General features: G+C 41.3%; 1 protein-coding gene and 1 pseudogene across 1 annotated transcript; one reads left to right on the forward strand and one right to left on the reverse strand.

The window, feature by feature from the left end:
* Positions 1–2,533: 2,533 nt before the first annotated feature.
* On the forward strand, positions 2,534–17,509 carry LOC127189496 (lipase member M). The gene is made up of 9 exons (XM_051146350.1): positions 2,534–2,832; positions 5,943–6,060; positions 7,483–7,681; positions 8,518–8,627; positions 11,690–11,826; positions 11,963–12,109; positions 13,509–13,580; positions 14,839–14,910; positions 17,138–17,509. Exons 1-9 carry the CDS (start codon positions 2,686–2,688, stop codon positions 17,402–17,404), a joined length of 1,269 nt encoding a protein of 422 aa, XP_051002307.1. The 5' UTR covers positions 2,534–2,685; the 3' UTR covers positions 17,405–17,509.
* Positions 17,510–19,100: 1,591 nt separating this feature from the next.
* LOC127189497 (transmembrane protein 223-like) lies at positions 19,101–20,624 on the reverse strand (annotated as a pseudogene).
* Between the last annotated feature and the right edge of the window lie 15 nt (positions 20,625–20,639).

The following is a 20,639-nucleotide window of genomic DNA, read 5'->3' on the forward strand; positions in this document are numbered from 1 at the left end:
CTGTCAGATGGTCTTTGTTTGGTTGTGAGTAGTTGACCAAGTGGTCAGACCACAATCACTGGCCTAGGAAAGGAGGGAGCCAGAAAATCAATTTAATCAATGTGTGAGGAAAATGTGACTGATATTCTTTCCATCAGAGATGTCCCAGCATCCCAAGACGGTGGAGGAATACTGCTTTATCTTACAAGCACTGGAACAGACAGAGTGAGGACAGTGAGGCTCAGGGACCATGGGAACATGTCCCAAAGCCAAGTATGTAGTAAGCAATGATAATTGTTACATGACTTCACAACCTGTCTTAATTACTGTATGCTGAACAGTGTTTAAATAATAGTGTTTTTAAAAGCTTGCCTATGAGAAGGAAGAACTAAACTAAGAAACTAGGTATTGAAGTGACTCCAAGATCAATGCTAGGTATTGAAGTGACTCCAAGATCAATGCTAGGAGGCAGAGGTAAAGCTGCCTGCTTCCCGGAATGTGGAATAGTTTCTAATGCTTCATTGCCAGGACAAAGTCTATGAAGAACTATGGCAAACTGGTCGGTACAGCTTAGAGGAAGTAGTCTCAAGGAGAACCATGCCTGTGCGGGCATGTCTGACAAAACAGGAGACAGGCAAGCCATGCCTATTTGCCTGAATGCCTCAGAGTCCTTTAAGAAGTCACCCATGCTAAAAGGACTGGGTTCTAAGTTTGAATCAACACAAACATCTTTGTCATTTCATCCTAAAGTCATTCTGATTCAGGTGACACAAGAACACTGACCATGTGTCAATCAAATTGTTTCCATGTCAATGCCTCAAGTAGTTTCAAGGTTACTTGTAATAGCTGAATCACTTTAATAAAAGTCAATTGAGCACTAACATGAGAGCCTCTAGTCTGAACTTAAATAGGCGGGAATATGAGTAGAGGAAATTTTGTGGTAGACTCACTAAGAAAAAAAAGAGTGTTGAGATTCTGTTTTTTTGTTTTGTTTTGTTTTTCAATCAGTTTATTGTTACCTCTAGTCTCTACAGAATCGAACAACATATTAATCAAGTGAATTGATTTTTTATGTTTAATAATGTGTGTGCGCGCGCACGAGCATGCGCGTGAGGACTGGCTAAGTTCACATGAATGCAGGTCCTCTACAAGAACAGGAGGTACTGTTCACCACCGAGACATCCCCTATCCCCCCAGCACCAAATCTAAGTTTTACTTCCGGCTTTGCCACAAGCTTACTTGGTAATGCTGAGGGGATGATTCTCTTCTGGAATGAAAACGAAAGCTCCCCCACCCCAACCCCCAATTGGGCAATACAGCATTTCTGAGTTCTAAAATGTTAGCAGTGAGGAATGAAGCTCTCTTCTGGGAGAGACCTTATTTTGCATAACTTTAGAGCAAACTGTTCCAAGGATGCGGGGCTTTGTGGAGATAGTCCTTGCTCCTTGTTTTTTCTGACTGGGTCAAATCACTGCCTCTAGCAGGTAGCAATCAACACTATTGTGGAGGAAAGCTCAGCCAGACCCACAGAGAGAGGTAGGCGTGCCTCTTCACACCTACCCTGGCAACAGGGATGGGATGGGGAAGGCTGAGTCACCAGGGCAGACTCATTCCCAAGGACTCACCCAACCTTCCTGCCCTCCTTTTAGCTTCTTACCCAGCACCTTCCCAAAGCCTGTAGGTGGGCATGGCTGCTGGAGCACTGAAGCACTGACGTAAAAGTAGGGAAATTGTGAGCACTGAAGCACTGACGTAAAAGTAGGGAAATTGCCTTGTTTTTTGTTTTGGTTTGGTTTTTGGGTTTTGGTTTTTTTGGATTTTTGTTGTTGTTGTTGTTGTTTTGTTTTCCTTTACTTTTCTTTTTTTTTTTTTTTATTCAACTTGAAGCATGGTCTTTACTTAAACTAATGAATCTTCCTTCTGGTATGTCTAATTAATAACAGGTCAAGAAGCCAATCATATTGCCTCAGAGTCTACTGAGCTGGGACATTTAGTTCATATAAATAACTAGGCTGCCACTCATAATTTGGGTTACTTTAGGTGATTTAATTACTAGGCATCACTGTCAACAAGTAACTAATAACTTCCAAATATAAATTTGGTATATATTATTAAACTAGAGAAAAAATGGGCTAAACCTATATTGTTTCCTTACAATTAATATTTTTATCCAGTGCTTAAAAAAATGGAAAATTTACTTAAAAGTCTTGGTGTTCCAAATAAACGCATTTCATCTTCAGCCACAGGACAATGATGATTGAAACCACCAAATGTAACTAGGGAAACGCAACGTGTCCTGCAGGTTCCACCTCTTGCTATTTGTCAAATTAAGATAAGAGCTAAGCATGGGGAGGGGGAGGGGGCTCTTATGGCCCTTATATGGTGATGGTGAGCAGGTGTTTATGGGCTATAGGAAGCATGCATGAAACTCCCAGGTGCAATGAAGAGGTGGAAGAATTGGTGTTCACACGAGGAATGAGGGAGGAGCAGGAGGAGCCAGGCAGGATTGTGACATCCTAAGCAATGTTTGCAGCCTCCACCATGCTCTTTCTTTCGTTCCTGTATCTCAACCTGCTTGATCTGCTTCGGGTTTTTTTGCCTCTGGAAAACTCACAAAAGATGTTTTAAACCTACAGGTCCTTCTTCTTCTGACTCTAGATGTAGTTTTTATGTCCTTGGGAACAAAGCAAATGCAGATGTTGGACCATGTCAGAAATCTTGTCAAGAGTGTGGGCTGTTTCACACAGAGTGGAGATTTGGCTTCTCCTGCTGGTAGCTTATTTACTCCAAAGAAATGTGAACTCAGGACATTTGCCAACAAAAGCTGCGGATCCAGAAGCATTCATGAATATTGTAAGTTGGGGTTTTCCATGTTTGGGGGACATGAACGACCATTTGTTAACACTTGGCACTGTGAAGTAGTTTCATGCTGTGTTGCCGTGGGTTTTTTGTTTTTGTTTTTCTTTTTGTTTTTGTTTTGTTTTGTTGTTTTGTTGTTTTTTGGGGGTTTTTTTTTTGAGGTGCTTCATGCTGGAACAGTATGCTGAAAACAACAAACTGAACTGGAAGAAAGCTAAACCAGTTTTCAGTAGACTGGGAGAATCCCAGTCCACTGCAGTGATTTGGGGTGGGGAGACTTAATCCTCTCACTGGGCTTTAAAAGCAACAACTTCTCCTCAAACTTTCATATTCATCCAATAAACAAGGAAATAATTGAAACCCTTGGGGCTTGTCTTAGACCCCTGATGGGTTTCATTCTGTCTTTGTTTTCTTGCTTGCTTTATGCCCTGTGGTAAAAGTTCACCTCTGACCTGTTACTGTGAGAACATATACTTCTTGTCTTATCCCGGCCTGGACACAAACCCTGTCAAACAGCAGCGAGAGGTCTCCTTGTGCTTGAGAATATGTGTGAGCGAGATGCACAGAGGCTAACACAGCTCTTTGGAAGTCTTCTGGAAAGTTTTTGTGTTTCCTTTCAAACCCCAAGTTGTTTTAGTTTGAGACCACCAGGCAGTATCACTTAGTCCATAAATGGTCTTGTGATAAAAAGCAGTAGAGCTACAATTTCATTTCCATTGCTCTGTTGTCGAGCTGCGATTATTTGTACTTTTCAAATCAAGGCACCGAAATTAAGGAAGCATCTAAGCAAGTTAAACAAGCCATACTGCTGTTACTTGTTAGACCTGCAGTTTAAACTCAGGCCTGCCTAACACACAACTATAATTATAGCCACTGCAAAATAAACCTTGCCAGGTAACAGGGTGGAGAGTCAACTTGCAAATGACTGAAGTGATATCACTGGATGCTCCTCAGACCTACCTAATATCTCCATCAAAAGAGAAAACCTTGGTTTTGGAAGCTGAAGTCCCTTTTTATAGGAACTTTCTTTTCTTCTAGTGCCCCTTCTCACCATCCCACCCTGCCCATAGTTTCTAACATTAACAGCCTGTGAAAAAAGAGGTTTTTTCTGAATCTCCATAGTACTATCAGGCTTCCTCGAACTTTCCAGTGGCTGGCATAGTCTCTAAGACTTACAGACTGTAGAAGAAATTTCTGAGTCTACAGAGTACAAATATCAGGCTTTTTTTTTTTTCAGCTGATGCTTGTCTTCTCAGTGCACTATTGCAGATCTTCAAGAGTCCAGAACATTCCACACAAAGTCCTCTAGTTTACTAAGAGTAAACCTTTTTTTTTTTCCCCTGAGACAGAATTTCTCTGTGTAGCCCTTGCTATCCTAGAACTCTCTTTTTAGACCAGACTGGCCTCAAACTCATAAGGTCCCCCTGCCTCTGCCTCTCACGTGCCACGCCTTCTTGAAGTATAATTTTAATGCACATAACTGGTTACACAATCCTCCCAGGAGCCCTCTAAGATTTCATGTATGTATCTTAGCTCTCCAAATGTCCCCAGTGGTGATTCTTGAAGGGATAGTTTCCAGAACAAGCAGCTTCTGCAACATCTGGAAGTATCGGTGTTTTGGATCCATCCCAGACCTGCCAAAATGCTGAGAATGGAGTTCATTAATCTGTGTCTTGGCAAGTCCACTAAGTAGGTTTGATGCATGAGCAAACCATTTTAAATTAACTATGTAATAGTGCTATGTGCATGCAAGAGAACACACACACACACAAACATACAGAGAGAGAGACAGAGACAGAGAGAGAGAGAAAGAGACAGAGAAAGACAGAGAGACAAAGAGACAGAGACAGACTATATTCCATAATATTTGGTTAGTTGAGTTTTAATTGAGTATTTATTAGGTTTTAATTATATATAATGCCTACTGAGTTGTTAGTGTTGGTGTCAGGCACTGTAATTAATGTCCTATGCATATTCCTTGCCTTATCCTAAACAGAGCAAACTAGAGGACTAAAGTAAGAACAGTAGCTAAGGTTTTCATTATATACAGCCAATTTGTGTATTGGGTTAGATCTCAGGGTGAGACCTTGGCCTTTTTTCTTAATGACTATGCTTGTTGCTCTATGTTCAGTGTTGGGCCTTTGACACATGATTTGTCCTCTCTTGCTCGTTTTGCAGCATCCCCTGATTGAAATGGTCCCCTCCTCTGAGATGGTGACAGATGGCAAGAGCTGTGAGAGTTCTTAAAAAAAAAAAAAAAAAAGAGTATCTATCAGCTTGCGCTACTATCTGTAGTAGAGATGTTTAGCCTATGGTCCTGTGTAGGCAGGAAGGAATCTGACCCCTTAAATTGCATACAAGAAATGTTTATGCATAGCATTTATGTCATTCAATGGTTTTTCAATCTAACAGCTTAATAGTTACTATTTTGGTTTTTGGTCAGTGATTTTTTTTTTTTAAACCAAAAAATCTGAGGGACTGTGGGGCCCAAGAACGTCCCCAAGTCACTCCAGAACAGCTGTTGCAGTACAGTGGCCTGGTTTAACCTGAGCCCAAGAATCTACAATGTCCATTGGCCATGAACAATTCTGAGGCACATCCTCCAGGCTCTGGGGTCTGTGTTATGGCTCAGTGTTTTTCAAACATCAGAATTCTGTGGAGATCTTCTAAGACACAGATCGCTGGGATCTACTCAGAGTTCTTAATACAGTAGGCTCCATTGCCATGCTCAGCCTTCCTAGTGAGTGATTAGGGGAGGCTGACAGAATTACCCCCGACCCCCAACTTCTGAAAACCATGATGCAGCTCATCCTCTATATGAAGAGTAAAAAAGAAGTGAGGGATATGGGGTGTAGCTTATTGGCAGAGTACTTGCCTAATTTGTGAGGCCCCAGGTTTGCTCTACAATACTGCAAAATATAAAAACTAATCAAACCCTCCAAGGAGGATTGGCTGGTTTGACTAAAGTAGTATCAGTTAGCGAACAACAAGGAACATCTCGCAGCAGCAAAGAAGCATCTTACTCTTGAGTCGTTGGGACTATGGCCACGTAGACATGGGCTTTCAATAAATGGTGAGGATTTTGTGTGCTTGTTTTTCCATAGAGTGAAATCATCCAACACAAGGGTTATCCCTGCGAGGAGTATGAAGTTGCAACTGAAGATGGGTACATCCTTTCTGTGAACAGAATCCCTCAAGGACTGACACATTTAAAGAAGGAAGGTATGGTTGACTCAGTGTCACCCCCGCTATAATACCAAGTGCTTTATTTCCTTTGTCTTGTATGAGTTTCTGTATAACTCAGCCATACACAGCTGTGTGTCTAGACTAGAAAGTCTATGCTAATACCTACTAGTATGTGGCACTCAAATCAAGATATTTGTCAGAGTATAGACCGTGTTCTTAACTAACACTGGACACATGTTATTGGTGTTTGTTGGAAAAGTTCAGAATTCTGTTTATTCAAGTTTGTACTTGTGTAGCCTTCTGAAAATAAGCACGTTTAACACTAACTGCATAGCTGTACTTGCAGTTTTCTAAGACTCTTCTTTCTTGACCATCCTAGTCAGAACACAGCCTTGTGCCATCTGTTAATCTCTGGCCTCATACCTCATACGTTCCCATACGATGCCTAAAGGCATACTTTCTTGATAATTTATTGTCTTTTTCTCCTTCAACAGAGTGGAAACTCAAAGACAGCAGAGACTCCCCCTCTTTCATTCACGGCCACACGCAGCAGCTAATACAATGCTGAGCATAGTCTTGGGCCTAACAAGTTTATCTGTGAGATGAAAGCATGAAACGTGCAAATAAATTAATACCCTCAGAACAGAGGTTTTTCACTAAGTTCCACCAATCCTACAGGCTTAGACAAGGCCTGCTTCTTCCTGTCATATCAAGTACTCACAGGCTGCTGACTGGTCACACAGCATGAGTTTTGATGTTCAGAAAGCCTTTTAGTCCAATTGGTGTGCAATACATTAGCCTAATGGCTCGTTTGCTTACAGCTCCCATGATTTCCTAATGGGCCATAACTTATTGCTATTGCTTATTTATTTGGGTTCTGACAACATCTTACTATGCAACACAGGCAGACCTCAAACTCTTGATTTTCCTGAATTAGCCACTTCAGTTCTGTTGTAACAGATGCGTGCCACCACACCCAGGTTTTATTCTGATAGACACATTTCCCTGAACTGTGGATCATTTTTCCATGTGAAGCCATAGTCATTAGATCATTTTATGTATATAATGAATTATGTGTTGATCATTATAAAATACCATCTTCTGAAACCATTCTAATATTTTCAGAAGACAGTTTAATTCTAAAAGTTCCTCAAACAAAACAAAACAAAAACAAAAACAGTTATGGAAAGTGCATTCTAGTGCCTGTTTTTCTTTAACTGGCAGTGTGCCATTTTTTCTTTGTGATTTATTTTATTTGTTCATAACAAAAATCCTATTTTATGATGACAAGGAAATTAAAACACAAAAACATTAAATGGTTGAGTGAGATAATCAGCTAGCAGGCAGTAAAAGAAAGATTTGCACATAGACTTTTCTGGTACACAAGTCCTTAAATGTAAAGAAAGTAAGAAGAGCAGAGGGCATGCCATACCAGTTGGAATTTTCTCTTTTCTGCAGGGTCCAGGCCAGTGGTGTTACTGCAGCATGGCCTTCTTGGAGACGCTAGCAACTGGATTTCCAACCTGCCCAACAACAGCTTGGGTTTCATTCTGGCTGATGCTGGCTTTGATGTATGGATGGGAAACAGCAGAGGAAATACCTGGTCTCGCAAGCACAAGACTCTATCCATAGACCAAGATGAGTTCTGGGCTTTCAGGTACAAGGACACTTTGAGGGTGCAGGTGGATACAAATGTGCCTCGAAGAACTGGGTAAAGAACTGTGACTTGTGGTATTTAGATTTCTCATTTAGTTGTATCACCAATGTCCCAACTTGATATGCCTCAGCTTTCTTAATTATCTCATAGTGCTTTGGGTGGGTGTGGGATAGACTGAGTTTCCCAAGGGCTAGCTAATGGGTTATAAACAGTGGCTGGCATCAGGTGATTGACACTGGAATGAGAAAAGTATAGATCCATATCCACATGAATGGTTGTCTAGGATTAACTCTCTCATATATGACAACCCAGCCAACAGCTTTAGGAGATGAGACCAAGTGTCACTAAATAGGGATCTATTATTCTTTGTGTGTCATCAACTTAGTGTTTCTCATAGGCTTACACAAGTTTCTAATGTCCTTTCTTAACCACTGATGTTCAACTGTTCTTTATCTATTTCATCAGATAAGGCTTCTTATACAATTCCAGTATTTGTCCTACAAAGAAATCTGCATTTCCCTTTGCTGTGCTATTGTACTTACAGAGTAGAACATGCCTCACATTAGGAAGTGGCTTGTGTGTTCAAAACTATCCAATAATCATCACCTATGACAGCATCCAGAGATAATAGATAGTCCTAATACTCCATGGCCCAACAGTCACCACAAGTTTAAAACAAGTCCATCTTGAGGGTTGGGAGAAAGACAAGAACAAGCTAGCAGTAGTGCTACTAGGGGAGAACTTGTTAGCAGATGCTGCGGGGGGGAGGAAAGTGATTCCAACTGTGTTCTGTCTGTATTATAATTGTCATATAACTTTGTCTTTTCCCCTTGTAGTTATGATGAAATGGCTAGGTTTGACCTTCCCGCTGTGATAAACTTTATCTTACAGAAAACTGGCCAGAAAAAGATCTATTATGTCGGCTATTCACAGGGCACCACCATGGGTAGGTTCAAAAGAACATGGAAGTTAAGCCTGTGGCTTAACCAAGCTGTGGCTGGATTCAGTCAAGTACTCCTCTTACTTGGCCTTCTCCTCTTTGGTAGCTCTAAAAGCTTCAGGGAATAGAAGCTGAACTGAAGGAGGCCTGGGAGGGGGTAGAAAGAGGAAAAAAGTGGATGTAAACACCACCTCTGCCATTCTTTTGATAATATCCCAAAGCAAATCCTTTATTACACTGGCCTAAATTTCCTCATTTGCAAAGTGGAATTAATAATTCTCTCTTAAGTGTTTTCTAACTGATTAGACTATTAATATAATAATGAATACTAGCATATTAGTGAAGGCAGGGGTTTTGTTTAAAACACAGTTGTAACAGAAGTTTAGAGTCCATGCTATGGCCTCAATGAATGTGTTCAGTGAATGAAGCTTTGAGTTCAAAGTTGGCTTCACAGTGAGCAGTTAGAAGGACACAAAGTGTTGCCGTTGAAGGACAAGCAGGACGATGATGTCAGCTCAAGTTTCTCTCTTCCCATCATTGCCAGTGTCCAGGATTAAGTGCTTAGGTCCTGCTTTGCATCTGAGACTTAGATGACAGTACCTCAGGATAAGATCACTTACATGGGGAGACAGAGATGGGGCTATCCTGGCCTCATATCAGTCCCAAACCAATTGGTAAACACTTGCTGGACTTGGATTAGAAGAAAGAAAGATCTGTGTAACAAAATGACGGCTTCTGAGACTAATCTTTATCATTGTTCAGAGGCCAAAATCTGAGTTGAGAACAGTACAGTTTTTCTTAGGAAACCTGTGTACTTTTTAGTGAAGGTAGCTTGTCTAGCTACCAGGACAGGGTGTGTGTTCATTAGAAAGATGAAGTTTAGTGGGCTCAATAGCATCGTATATTGTTTTAGTTTTCACAATAATGATAACTGCCTTATATTCATACATGCTAACTACTTGCCATTATAAATGCATCATTTTCCTTCATCTCTGAACAAGAATATCTGGAAGACATTAATATCTTCATTTTGCAGATGAATAAATTGTTAACATAATGAAAGAACTGGGGACATAACAGTAAGCTGCTAAGCCAGGAATTGCACTTGTGCATGTCAAATAACCAATATTGAGTGAGAACAACACAATGAATAGGATATATATATATATATATATATATATATATATATATATATATATATAGAGAGAGAGAGAGAGAGAGAGAGAGAGAGAGAGAGAGAGAGAGAGAGAGTTTTGCTTTCATCCCCACAACCATTGGGGATTATTAAGTCAAATCATGTAAAGAACAGACATGAATACCTTTGAGGCTTGCTATCATACTGAAGCATCATAAATTCAGGCCAACATCATTCAGTCAGCCTGGATAACTCCTAGGGTGCTTGCTGTTGTCTTATCTCAGCAATATACCATGGTGCCAGAAGACAATGCAGTCACTCTGGTCATAAGTACTGACTCACCAGGTGGTTCCCTTCTGACAAAGTTCTCATTGATCATTAAGCAGTGTCACCAACTTACCTTTTAACTAGCTCTTTGTTTGCCATGAATACAATGGCCATTTACCTCTTCCTGAAATTACTCAGGTTTAGGCTCTGTCCTCACTCCAATAAAGGATTAAAGGACTTAAGGAGAAGAAGCCAGAATGAGAAGGAGAAAATCTGTTGTATGTGCAAGTCTTATAGGAAAGTTCATGTGTCCTAAATTGTCAGCGTTTTCCCTAAAATTGATTCAGCCCAAGGACACACAACATACAGAGTGACAAAGACTAAACTGGATATAACGAAGCTCTAGACAGCAACTTTTCTCAAGCAGACAGCGTAATTTATACACAAAATTAACCTGACTCTGAAGAACAGTTAGCACAGTATAACTGGCTGTTTTTGTGTATCTTTCTCTCTTGATTTTTAACGATAACATCACTACCGGTATCTATCGGAATTATGTGGCTTACTGGGGCTTCTCAGGTTTCATTCATGCAACCAGATCATTTCCTATAAAAATTTCCAACAATCACTGTGAATCATTATGCACATCATCCCAACATCACATAAAAATAAAGTTTTATTGGGAACTGACAGTTCTAATGGCTGCTCGAACTGAGAACGCAAACTCAGTGAGGCTCTAAAGGATGAGAGAAGTGTAGGTTTTACACGTCCCTTATGCTAATTTTGGGTAACAGTAATGGGCTGTTAGTGTTACTAGCTCTCATTAAACCACCAATAGAGAGGGTTTCATATCTCTACAATCCAGGGGTCTTTTTGAAATGCCTTTTCTATGCGCAAATTGTTCAGCTTAACATCAAGTTAAAGGTGCTGATGGCAAGGCTAGGTGCTGTTTTTAGAGGAATGAATGAGGGAGAGAACACAGATTAGTCTAAAAGTAAACCATGGGGTGCTAAGATAGAAACAGAGAATTTGCTGGCATGAAGAACAATTCTCCTGGGAGAGGTTATTTATGGTTCTCAGACCTTAACACTTGAGGAGAGTTCTAATTTGGTTCGAATGAATCTGGTGAGGACAGGCAATGTGTATTCCCATCCTTTTGTACTCAGTATAGTTGAGAGAGCAAGAGATAATGACAAGTCTCTTCTTGTGTCTGCCCTTGCATATGGCTAGCAAAGCTAATTAGCTGCAGAGATCTGAATAGAAGGATCCTGCCTTCTCTCATGCCCGTTCACTTTCTGGGAACTAGACAGAGGTCATGAGTCGAGGCTTTCTCACCCCTGTTCCTCCAGCTGGAAATATCAGCCTAAACAGAGAACTGCATATATCCATGATGTCAAATGTAAGACCTGTCCTGGCTTCCCGAGACAGCCTTTCTCTCCCATAGGTTCAGCAGAGATCTTCTCTAAGCAAGAATATTTGGGGAAATTGCTCTCTCTGTTTGGATGCAAGAGCTGAACACTACATCCCTAAAGCCTACAACTGCTTCGGGGGAAGGTTAAGATATAATCACACATAATCATTAAGAAATTTTGGCAGAAGTAAAATATGTGTTTTCTGAGTTCTTAGATTTTCGGTATCCATGGTGATAAATGTTTCTGTCTTGCAGGCTTTATTGCATTTTCCACAATGCCAGAGCTAGCTCGAAAAATCAAAATGTATTTTGCCTTAGCCCCTATAGCCACTGTTAAATATTCAAAAAGTCCTGGTACCAAATTTCTGCTGCTGCCAGATATGATGATCAAGGTATGTGAAAGCCCAGATGCCTGTGGCTGCAGGAAAGTCTTTCAGCCTCGTTTCTCATGATGCATCCTTTAAATGGAAGCCATTTTTCTGCTTGGGTATATTATAACAGACATTGTTTCATCTCTTGCCATTACAGGGATTATTTGGCAGACAAGAATTTTTATACCAGACTCGATTTTTCAGACAGCTTTTTATTTACCTTTGTGGACAAATGATTCTTGACCAAATCTGCAGCAACATCATATTACTTCTGGGGGGCTTTAACACGAACAATATGAACATGGTGAGTCAGAACTTCATTTCCTAAGCAAAGTTGGCCATTTGTAGCCTCGTTTTTGGAAACAAGCTAACACCAGCCAAGGGTTAAAGAAATGGCATGCAATGTATAATTTGCAATTTCCAAATTGTAAGAAAATGCTAGGAAAGCTTCAGGAGAGGATAATGCAAGGTTAACATGAAAGCATTGCTAGACTCTGACTTGACAGATTACAGACAAGGTTGGAAACCTACAGGAAATAAATACTTGAAGAAAAATAAACAGAAAAAAATGAAAGTCAATCAACCAGACATTACCCATCTCCGTGCTCCATGTGGGAGCATTTGATTGTACTTATGGTCCTTAATGAAAATAGGTATGTCATCTTGGCTTAGGTATGGCTACTGGTGGCATCACAGACTGAGTGCCCTAGCATGTATGAGTTGGAGATTAATGTGCAGAATGACGTGACCAGAGATAATTCCTAAAGAAGAAAGGAAGTCGGACTTGGCAGATGGAAAGTGGGGCTGGGAAACAACTTCAAAATGAGCTGATGTTGACCCTCTAGGACAATGATTCTCAACCTCTGGGTCCTGGCCCTACAGGCGTCACATATCAGAGACTTACATTACGGTTCATAACAGGAGCACAATCGCAGTTACGAATAAGCAGCAGAATGGTTTTATGGTTGGGGTCACCACAACATAAAGAACGGTATTAAACGGCTGCAGCATTAGGAAGGCTGAGGACCACGGCTCTAGGATTTGTGAGTGTGACCTAATGCTACAGGGGTGATAATGAGGGAGACTTGAGCTACGGCATGGCTCTTAAGGCAGGAGGTCCCTGTGAGGGCTGACGCAGAGGGCTGCCTGTAGCATTTTCAATGATGGGAGAAATGCCTTCCATTCCTAAGAATTTTTCTTAAAAAAAAAAAAAGAAGAAGAAGAAGAATTAATTTATAGCCACCATTTAATAGGCATTTGCATTGCACCAGGATAAACTGGTCCTGAAACTAAACCTATGAGACAAGTATTATTAATATCTCCACTGTACATGTTAGCATACTAAATTTAGGGGTTAATTAACTTGCCCAGATCCACACGAAAAAATAAAGAATAGCACTAAGTTTACTTCTATAGTGCTTATCCTAAATATCTCTAGTACAATTGCTTATTTATTTTTGTTTAATTGATTTTTGCAGTGTTAGAGGGGAAACTAATAAGGTCTGTTTTAACGAGAATCTATTCTCAAATGAACACAACCATTTCATAGGAAGGCAGTGGCGGTTGGTTGACATGAGCAGGCACTGTTCTGTTTAGTAGATTTATGGATGCTTATTTAATGGTGTTTCAACTTCTTAGCCTGACACCATGGAGGTTTGCTGTTGACATCTGGTCCCACAAATCATCATTATGCTTTGTTACAGAGCCGAGCAAATGTGTATGTCTCCCATATGCTTGCTGGGACATCCGTGCAGAATATTCTCCACTGGGGTCAGGTAAGAATGCCATGCTTAGCCAGATGTGGTTGTGCATGCCTGTAATCCCAGCACTCAGAAAGTCAGAGGCAGGTGGATTGCTGTGAGCTAGAGGCTAGCCTGGTCTACAAAACATGTCCAAGTCAGCAAGGCTACATAGGGAAACCCTGTCTCAAAAAACAGAGACAAGCAAACAAATAAACAAACGAAAAGAATGCCCAGCTTGCAGTCCTGGGTAAGAATACTTGCATATTTTGTCTGAGTTGTCACATAGCCTGGTAGTTTCTGTTTATCTTGAGTTAAAAATCTGGCCACCGATATTTGAAAGTGAACTGAGTTGAACTTTCCAGATACTATCCACAAGAGCAGAAAGTGGCTTAAGCCTTTCTTTAGTACATCTGGAAAGTAGGATGATTCAAATGAGACCCCTCTCTATCTAGAGTCAGAGTCCCAAAGACTAATGAAGGAAATTATTCTTTGAATTGTTCTTTTCGGCTTTTTCAGCAACATAATCAAGCAAGAAGGAAATGTTAAGGTGTGGGACCAACTACAGAAAGGAGCTTTCACAGGAGTTCTTGGTGTTACAAGGTTTACATTCTGAGAAGAGAAATCTGTGTGCTCATGTGTGTGAATGGGCATGTGTGTATGTGTGCATGCATGTGTGTGTGTGTGCATGTGTGTATGCGTGCATGCATGTGTGCGTGTGTGTGTGAGAGCGTGTGTGTATGTGTGTGTTCTGGCTGGCTACCTCACTGCCTGCATGTCTGTTGGACTCTGTGTCACTGTTTGTCTGTTTCTCTATTTGTCTGTCTGTCTGCATCTGTGTGTATGTGGAGGGGTAAGGAGAGACAGAGGAGGTCAATAGGAAACATCAGCAGCACATGGTTGCCCAGGGGTAGAGTGCAGTCATATCACGGCCTCTGGAATTGTCGCAAACACCCATCCACAGTGATCCACCAAAGATGCACTTCCTGCAATAGACTGGAATGGTGACGCTCTGCTGCACTCCACATTGCTTGTTAAAAGAGCCAGATTCTCCCTGCTTTGCAGTTATCTAAAAGCTCCCAGGGTGGAGCTGGAGAATAGCGCAAAGAGATCTGTTCTCTGCTGTTCTCACAGCTAAAGACAGGGTGTGCATTTGAATACCCATCTCTCTCTCTCTCTCTCTCTCTCTCTCTCTCTCTCTCTCTCTCTCTCTCTCTCTCTCTCTCTCTCTCTCTCTCTCTCTCTCTCTCTCTCTCTCTCTCTCTAATATCATGTTTTCTCCCTTTCATTGTAGGCAGTGAATTCTGGGGAACTTCGTGCCTTTGACTGGGGAAGTGAGACCAAAAATCTGGAGAAATGCAATCAAGTAAGACTCAAATACAAATAGAGCACCCTTCAGAAATGTGTGAGAAGGAAGATGCAATGGCACGTTATTTCAGATACAGGAATAAAATACATAAATTCAAGCACAAAAGATGATAGTTCAAGTTTAGCTACAGCTGAAAATAGGAACGTACACAGCTTAGCCAGCAGCCTCTTCATTTCTGCAAGGAGTGGAAGGCCTGTTTAATTGAGCCTGTAGCAGAAGCGAAAGCACCCAGTATGCTTGGGAGCAAGATGGGGTTGAGTTAGTCTGGGATGAATGCATACTAAAGGAATCCTTTTAGAAACAAACATACACATAGAGATGCTATGATGATGGGACACAGTAAAAGAGCCGGAATCAGTAAAGGAGAATTCCTGTTCGTCATGGCTCTGCCCCTCATGCCAGTAGGATTGTGGGTAAGCTGCCATGAGTCAAGACTTCCCTACCTAGAGTAGAACTCACTGTATCATGTAATCCTGAAGATGCCTTTGGGGCTGGGGAGATGTTCCACAGGTAAAAGGACTTGCTGAGCAAACATGAGGACCTGAGTTCCCCAGTACGTACATCAAAAGCCAGGCACAGCCAAGCATATCTATAACCTCAGTACTGGAGGTTGGGAGCGGGAACAGGAGGATTGCTGAGGCTTACTGACCAGGAAACCAGTTGGTTCCAGATCCAGTGAGATCCCTGTCTCAAGGGAGCGGGACAAACAGTGACAGACAAGCTGCTCCATGGCCTCCTCTGGCCTCCATCCGTGCACACAGTGCCTATGTGTATGTGCCTGCACACACTGTGCACACTTAAATCAACACACACGCACGTGCACACATACACACACATATGTTATTCCTGATAAAACTTTTAATGAATATGAATTTCAAGATAAAATACAAAAAGAAGTGCACACAAATAGTATTCCATTATAAGGAGTATGAGATAGGAATGTGGAGAATCAGACTGAGTATAAAATTCTCACTGATGATTTCTGGTTGCCATGAAAGTAGACATAAAGATTAGTCATAAAGTCCAAAGTGGAAGGGGCAGAGTAGACATAGCCTAAACTCTCTTTGAGGTCCCACGTTATACTTAACATTCAGTGCAGTAACCCACCTAGATATAAATTCTTGGCAAACTGAATGAACCGTGTGGTTTGTGCTTAGATACCAAACTGAGTTATGTTTTCTAACAAACTCTCTTGACATCACCCTTGACTGTCTTCAAAACCTGTAGAGAGAGCATTCAGGTTCTAAGACATTTTTCACTTATAAGGATTTTGTGGGCTGAGTTCTAGAGAAACAAATGAAAGCTGAATAGGCACGAGAAAATGACAGTGAAGGAAAGAGAAAACAAATGTGCAGGGAAATGCCACATAATGGTGTCAGCTAGAGGGAGGTGGAACATTTAGCTCAGTCTTTTCACCCAGGAGATGAGAAAAAGCGAGTGATACTCGCACCCTAGGGTGTCCTTCCGCTCAGCAGCTAACTCAGGCAGCTTAAGTTCTTATGCTACCTGGGGTGGAATCTGTGACTCGTGTGGTTGTTTTTGTTCTAAGAAGCTAGCCTCCCTGATTCTATGGCAATTTCTCTGAGTGTTGAATGAGTTCAAAGACTCAGACTGCCAGGAAAATCTACCACTATTGCCTGAACAAGGAGAAGTTTCCTGGATAAAGATTTCTTTTGATGGTGGGGGGGGCAGCTAAGTCTGGGTTTGGGACAGGTACTTAGCGGTATGCCCCCCTTAGTTTAGCACATTGTGTATGTGAGGATACATAGGCTGTCATAATAGGGTTCCCTTGCCTTTTCTATGAAGTTTCTCCAATTCTTGACCCATGAGCTGTAACTAACAAGAACATTATAGAGGCTGTAGTAACAGCTTAGTGGTAGAACATGTGTCCAGCATGCACAAGTTAAATCACTGTCAACATTTAAACATAAATGCACATGTACACACACACACACACACACACACACACACAAATTTGTATGCCTTCTTACCCAATCTAGTAAGGCTTTAGAGCTGTTATCTCCATTTCATAACAAAGAAAGTAAAGTTGAATCCTGTTAGGTTTTCCTTAAAATTGGACGTGGCATAGAAACTCTTTCCAGAGTTCTACATGACTCTAATTCATACACACCTTTCAGGATGTGCATATTGTGCTTTCTTAATAGAAGTTGTAAATTTGGATGTAAAAATGTTATGTGGCATTCAAACTATTCTTTTCCTCTAGCCAACTCCTATAAGGTACAACGTTCGCGATATGGTGGTCCCCACAGCAATGTGGACTGGAGGTCAAGACTGGCTTTCAAATCCAGATGATGTGAAAACACTGCTTTCTGAAGTGACCAACCTCATCTACCATAAGAATATTCCTGAATGGGCCCATGTGGACTTTATCGTGGGGCTGGATGCCCCTCACCGTGTGTACAATGAAATCATACATCTGATGAAGCAGGAGCCCAGCCTTTCCCAGGGAACCTGCAAGGTCAAATTGTGACGCTCCAGCTGTTTGCAAGTCTTGGCACAATTTCATGCAGTGTGGACAGGGCCATGGGAGGAGGATTCTCAAAGGAATAGCCAGACTTGGAAACGTACTGTATCAGTTAGACAGAAGAGCAGAAATATACTGATGCCGGAAGACCTGCTGGTCCAAAGAAGGCTTAGGGTTTCTTCACTTGACACTAAAGCTAATACTTAGGCTTTTTCAGTTGATTAAGTTGAGTTGGAGAGCACAGGTTTTCTATGCTTTGTGTCTTCTGCCATCTTGCAATGCAGTTTCCTACCAACAGACAGTATCTAGACATTCGTTATTAGAGCATTCAACCTTTCCAAAATAGCTTTTGTTTCTGTAAGTCAATTTTTTGGATCATTAAAAGGAAGAACTGGGGAATAGATTAAAATTGTAAATCTTTGGATTGTTGACATGGATAAAATCAAGTAGGTGTTGCCAACTTATTGCCATAAAGGCAAGATACAGCTTCAGGAAGCCAGGCTGTTTTGGACAACAACAGCAAAATGAAATTATTGTGTAAGTGGGATCTAAGCTAAACAACCTTAAAATAGGGTCAAGTTTTAGATCTGGATCTCAAAGAAGATTGTTTTGCAGGATATTTATAAGTTTTCCAACAAATTAGTTATGTGTCAGTACTGAGGTTTTCATCTGTTAGGAGATCAGCTGGTCAAAATGAAAGCTACAAAGAAAGATTTATAACGCTGTGATCAGACTTAAAGAAAATTGCTGAATATTTTACCTTTGAATCAAAGCAGGATCATTCTTAGATAACCTCCTAACTCATTCATAAATCTAGATTTATGTTCTTAGAAAACTCTTTAATTTTTACAGTTTCAAAGATGACATTTGTAAATTATGAATATTTTGGCAGTCTACTCTGAAGATAAATCAAAGCTCTACTGTACCTGTTGGAGCTATCCAGTTGAGAATATGCTATACAGGTGTTTGTTCAATATTCATTAGGCTGTGAAGTACATTTTTCCTCTCCAGAGTACATGGTAAGTTAGTCCAATGTTGACAAAGCTTGGGTAAGTTCCTTAGGGACACTTAGGGACTTTAGGACCCTAGGGGCCTGTCCATAGCTCCATAAGCATGTCTTGATTTAATTTTTATTTAATCTTTTTTGTACTCACGGATAGTAAATTTTTGTTAACTGTGTTCACTGTGATGTATAGTGTGGCTTTGACCATGTCTACAGCTATGCCTGAATCATCTAGATTTTCAAAATTCACTCATGAGGTACATTTTTTCCATTCCAGTGTCATTCACAAAATAATAATAATAATAATAAAAATAATAATAATAACACAGAATGTTTGGTATTCATAACCTCTCACTCAGAAACATAATCCAAATGCTTCTCTGTTTCTATAAAGACATAAGACATTTATCCAAAAAGGTTATAATGTTTTAAAATTTGTCAATAAAACTGGAGCTGAGGGTATAGTTCAGTGGTAGAACACACACTTAGTGTGAGTGAGGCCCGAAGTTGAATTCCCAATGCCACAAAAAAAAAAAGTAAAATAAATAAATAAATAGCAACTACCTTGTGTCACAAGAAGATTCTTTATTTTTGGTGTTGGGGAGTGCACCTGTGGCTTTATGCATAGCGAGCATGTATTCTCCTACTGAACTACAGTGCCAGCCCCTTCAGGACTTTAAACAGTTTTGTTTTTTTTTTTCATACCCAAGCGTCTTTGATCCTCTTGCCTCCATACAGCCCTGTTGATATATGCGGACCTCAGTTTTCCCTCCAGGAGGGACATGTTAGAATAGGCCCCTCTGCTTTTTCTCAACATTTTGGTACCAAAATAATACATTATTTTTCTTCATAGCAGTATGGAGTTCTTGATGTTAAACCAAATAGACAGGAGAGAGGACAGAATGATGTCTGAAGTAGGCATGCATCAGGCCCTTTGGAAGAGTTGGCTGTTAGTGAATCCTGGGCCCCCGCTTCATTGCTTTGGTGGTTTGCATCATCCACGAGGGGTAAGCCACTTTTCACAGGCTCCGGTAGGCACTCACAGTGTTATCAGAGTTGAGTGTTGGGGAAGTGTCCAGCTTTGTCCAAAAGGAAGCAAAAGCGTCCACCTTTGACCTTCAGAGGCAACATAGCAGGAACTTCAGCTCTGTGGGCCATGCAGGAAATCTGGTTCAAGGGAGCTAAGAAACGAGTCCCCAAGACAAAGGCAGTATAAGTGGTATCACTTGTTGCCCTCCAGCAAGGAGCATGGCTGAACGCACAGATCGGAGAGAGTAACGAAGCACCAAGGACCAAGGCTCCTATCGTGTGATCAACCAATAGCTAACCCGTAGCGCCAAAGTGCAAAGAGCAGGTCCAAGTAGCCCCAGTTGGGATCCTCTGCAGGAATTCGGATCAGAGGTCTGGACAAGGCTGCAGCAGCCTGGGAAGCCCAGCAGATGCCCTGACCAGCCCAAAACAGTCCAAGGATGGCAAAGAAGCGCCCTTGTTCCTGCGGGAGAAGCAGCGCATCCCTTGGGACCCCGTTTTGCAAAGGCCGGTATACAGGATGGGACCTAAGCACAGAAAACAACACGCTGATCCACCGCCTGCAAGGCGCCACCATGGCAGGGCACTTTGCTGAGCAGTTACGTTTGGTACTTACGTAACTTATAAACTGAAATGACACTTCTTACAACTGCTGGTGAAATGTATGCTGGCTTGCAGGTCATCAAGCGCTCCTGGGAAACAATTACAAATGCCAGTTCTTCTGTGGAGCTTGTGCCAATTTCTATGGTTTTAGACAAACTCACCACTGACAACGGACATATGCTTTTATGGAAGGGTTTCCATCAAAGGAATATTTACTCTGGAATCTGGAATTCCCCACACATACAGGCCATGCTGTACAAATGTGCATGCCTTGATTCTTTGGCTCAGTATGTCCAGGGCCTGAGACAAATCGTTTGTCTCCCAAGACAGGAGGTAGCACAAAGTCTTTAGAAAGGTGACCCAGCTAGGAAGAGAGAATGTGACCTCAAGTCACTCTGATTTGTTTTTAAAAGACTGAATTAGAAACTTTTAAAACTCAGTTTTGGCAGGAATCAAGATTCCAATGTATGCAATAGGTCCTTTGGAGTGATCGTGGCCCTGGTGACCTCCACTGTAAAAGCCATTAGAAGTCCAGCACAAGTCAGAAAGTGGATGCATCCAGCTTGAGTGCCCATAAAGCAATAGTCCATAACAGGGACAACATCC

This window comes from Acomys russatus, chromosome 5 (assembly GCF_903995435.1).
Source record: "Acomys russatus chromosome 5, mAcoRus1.1, whole genome shotgun sequence".
Classification (NCBI taxonomy): domain Eukaryota; kingdom Metazoa; phylum Chordata; class Mammalia; order Rodentia; family Muridae; genus Acomys; species Acomys russatus.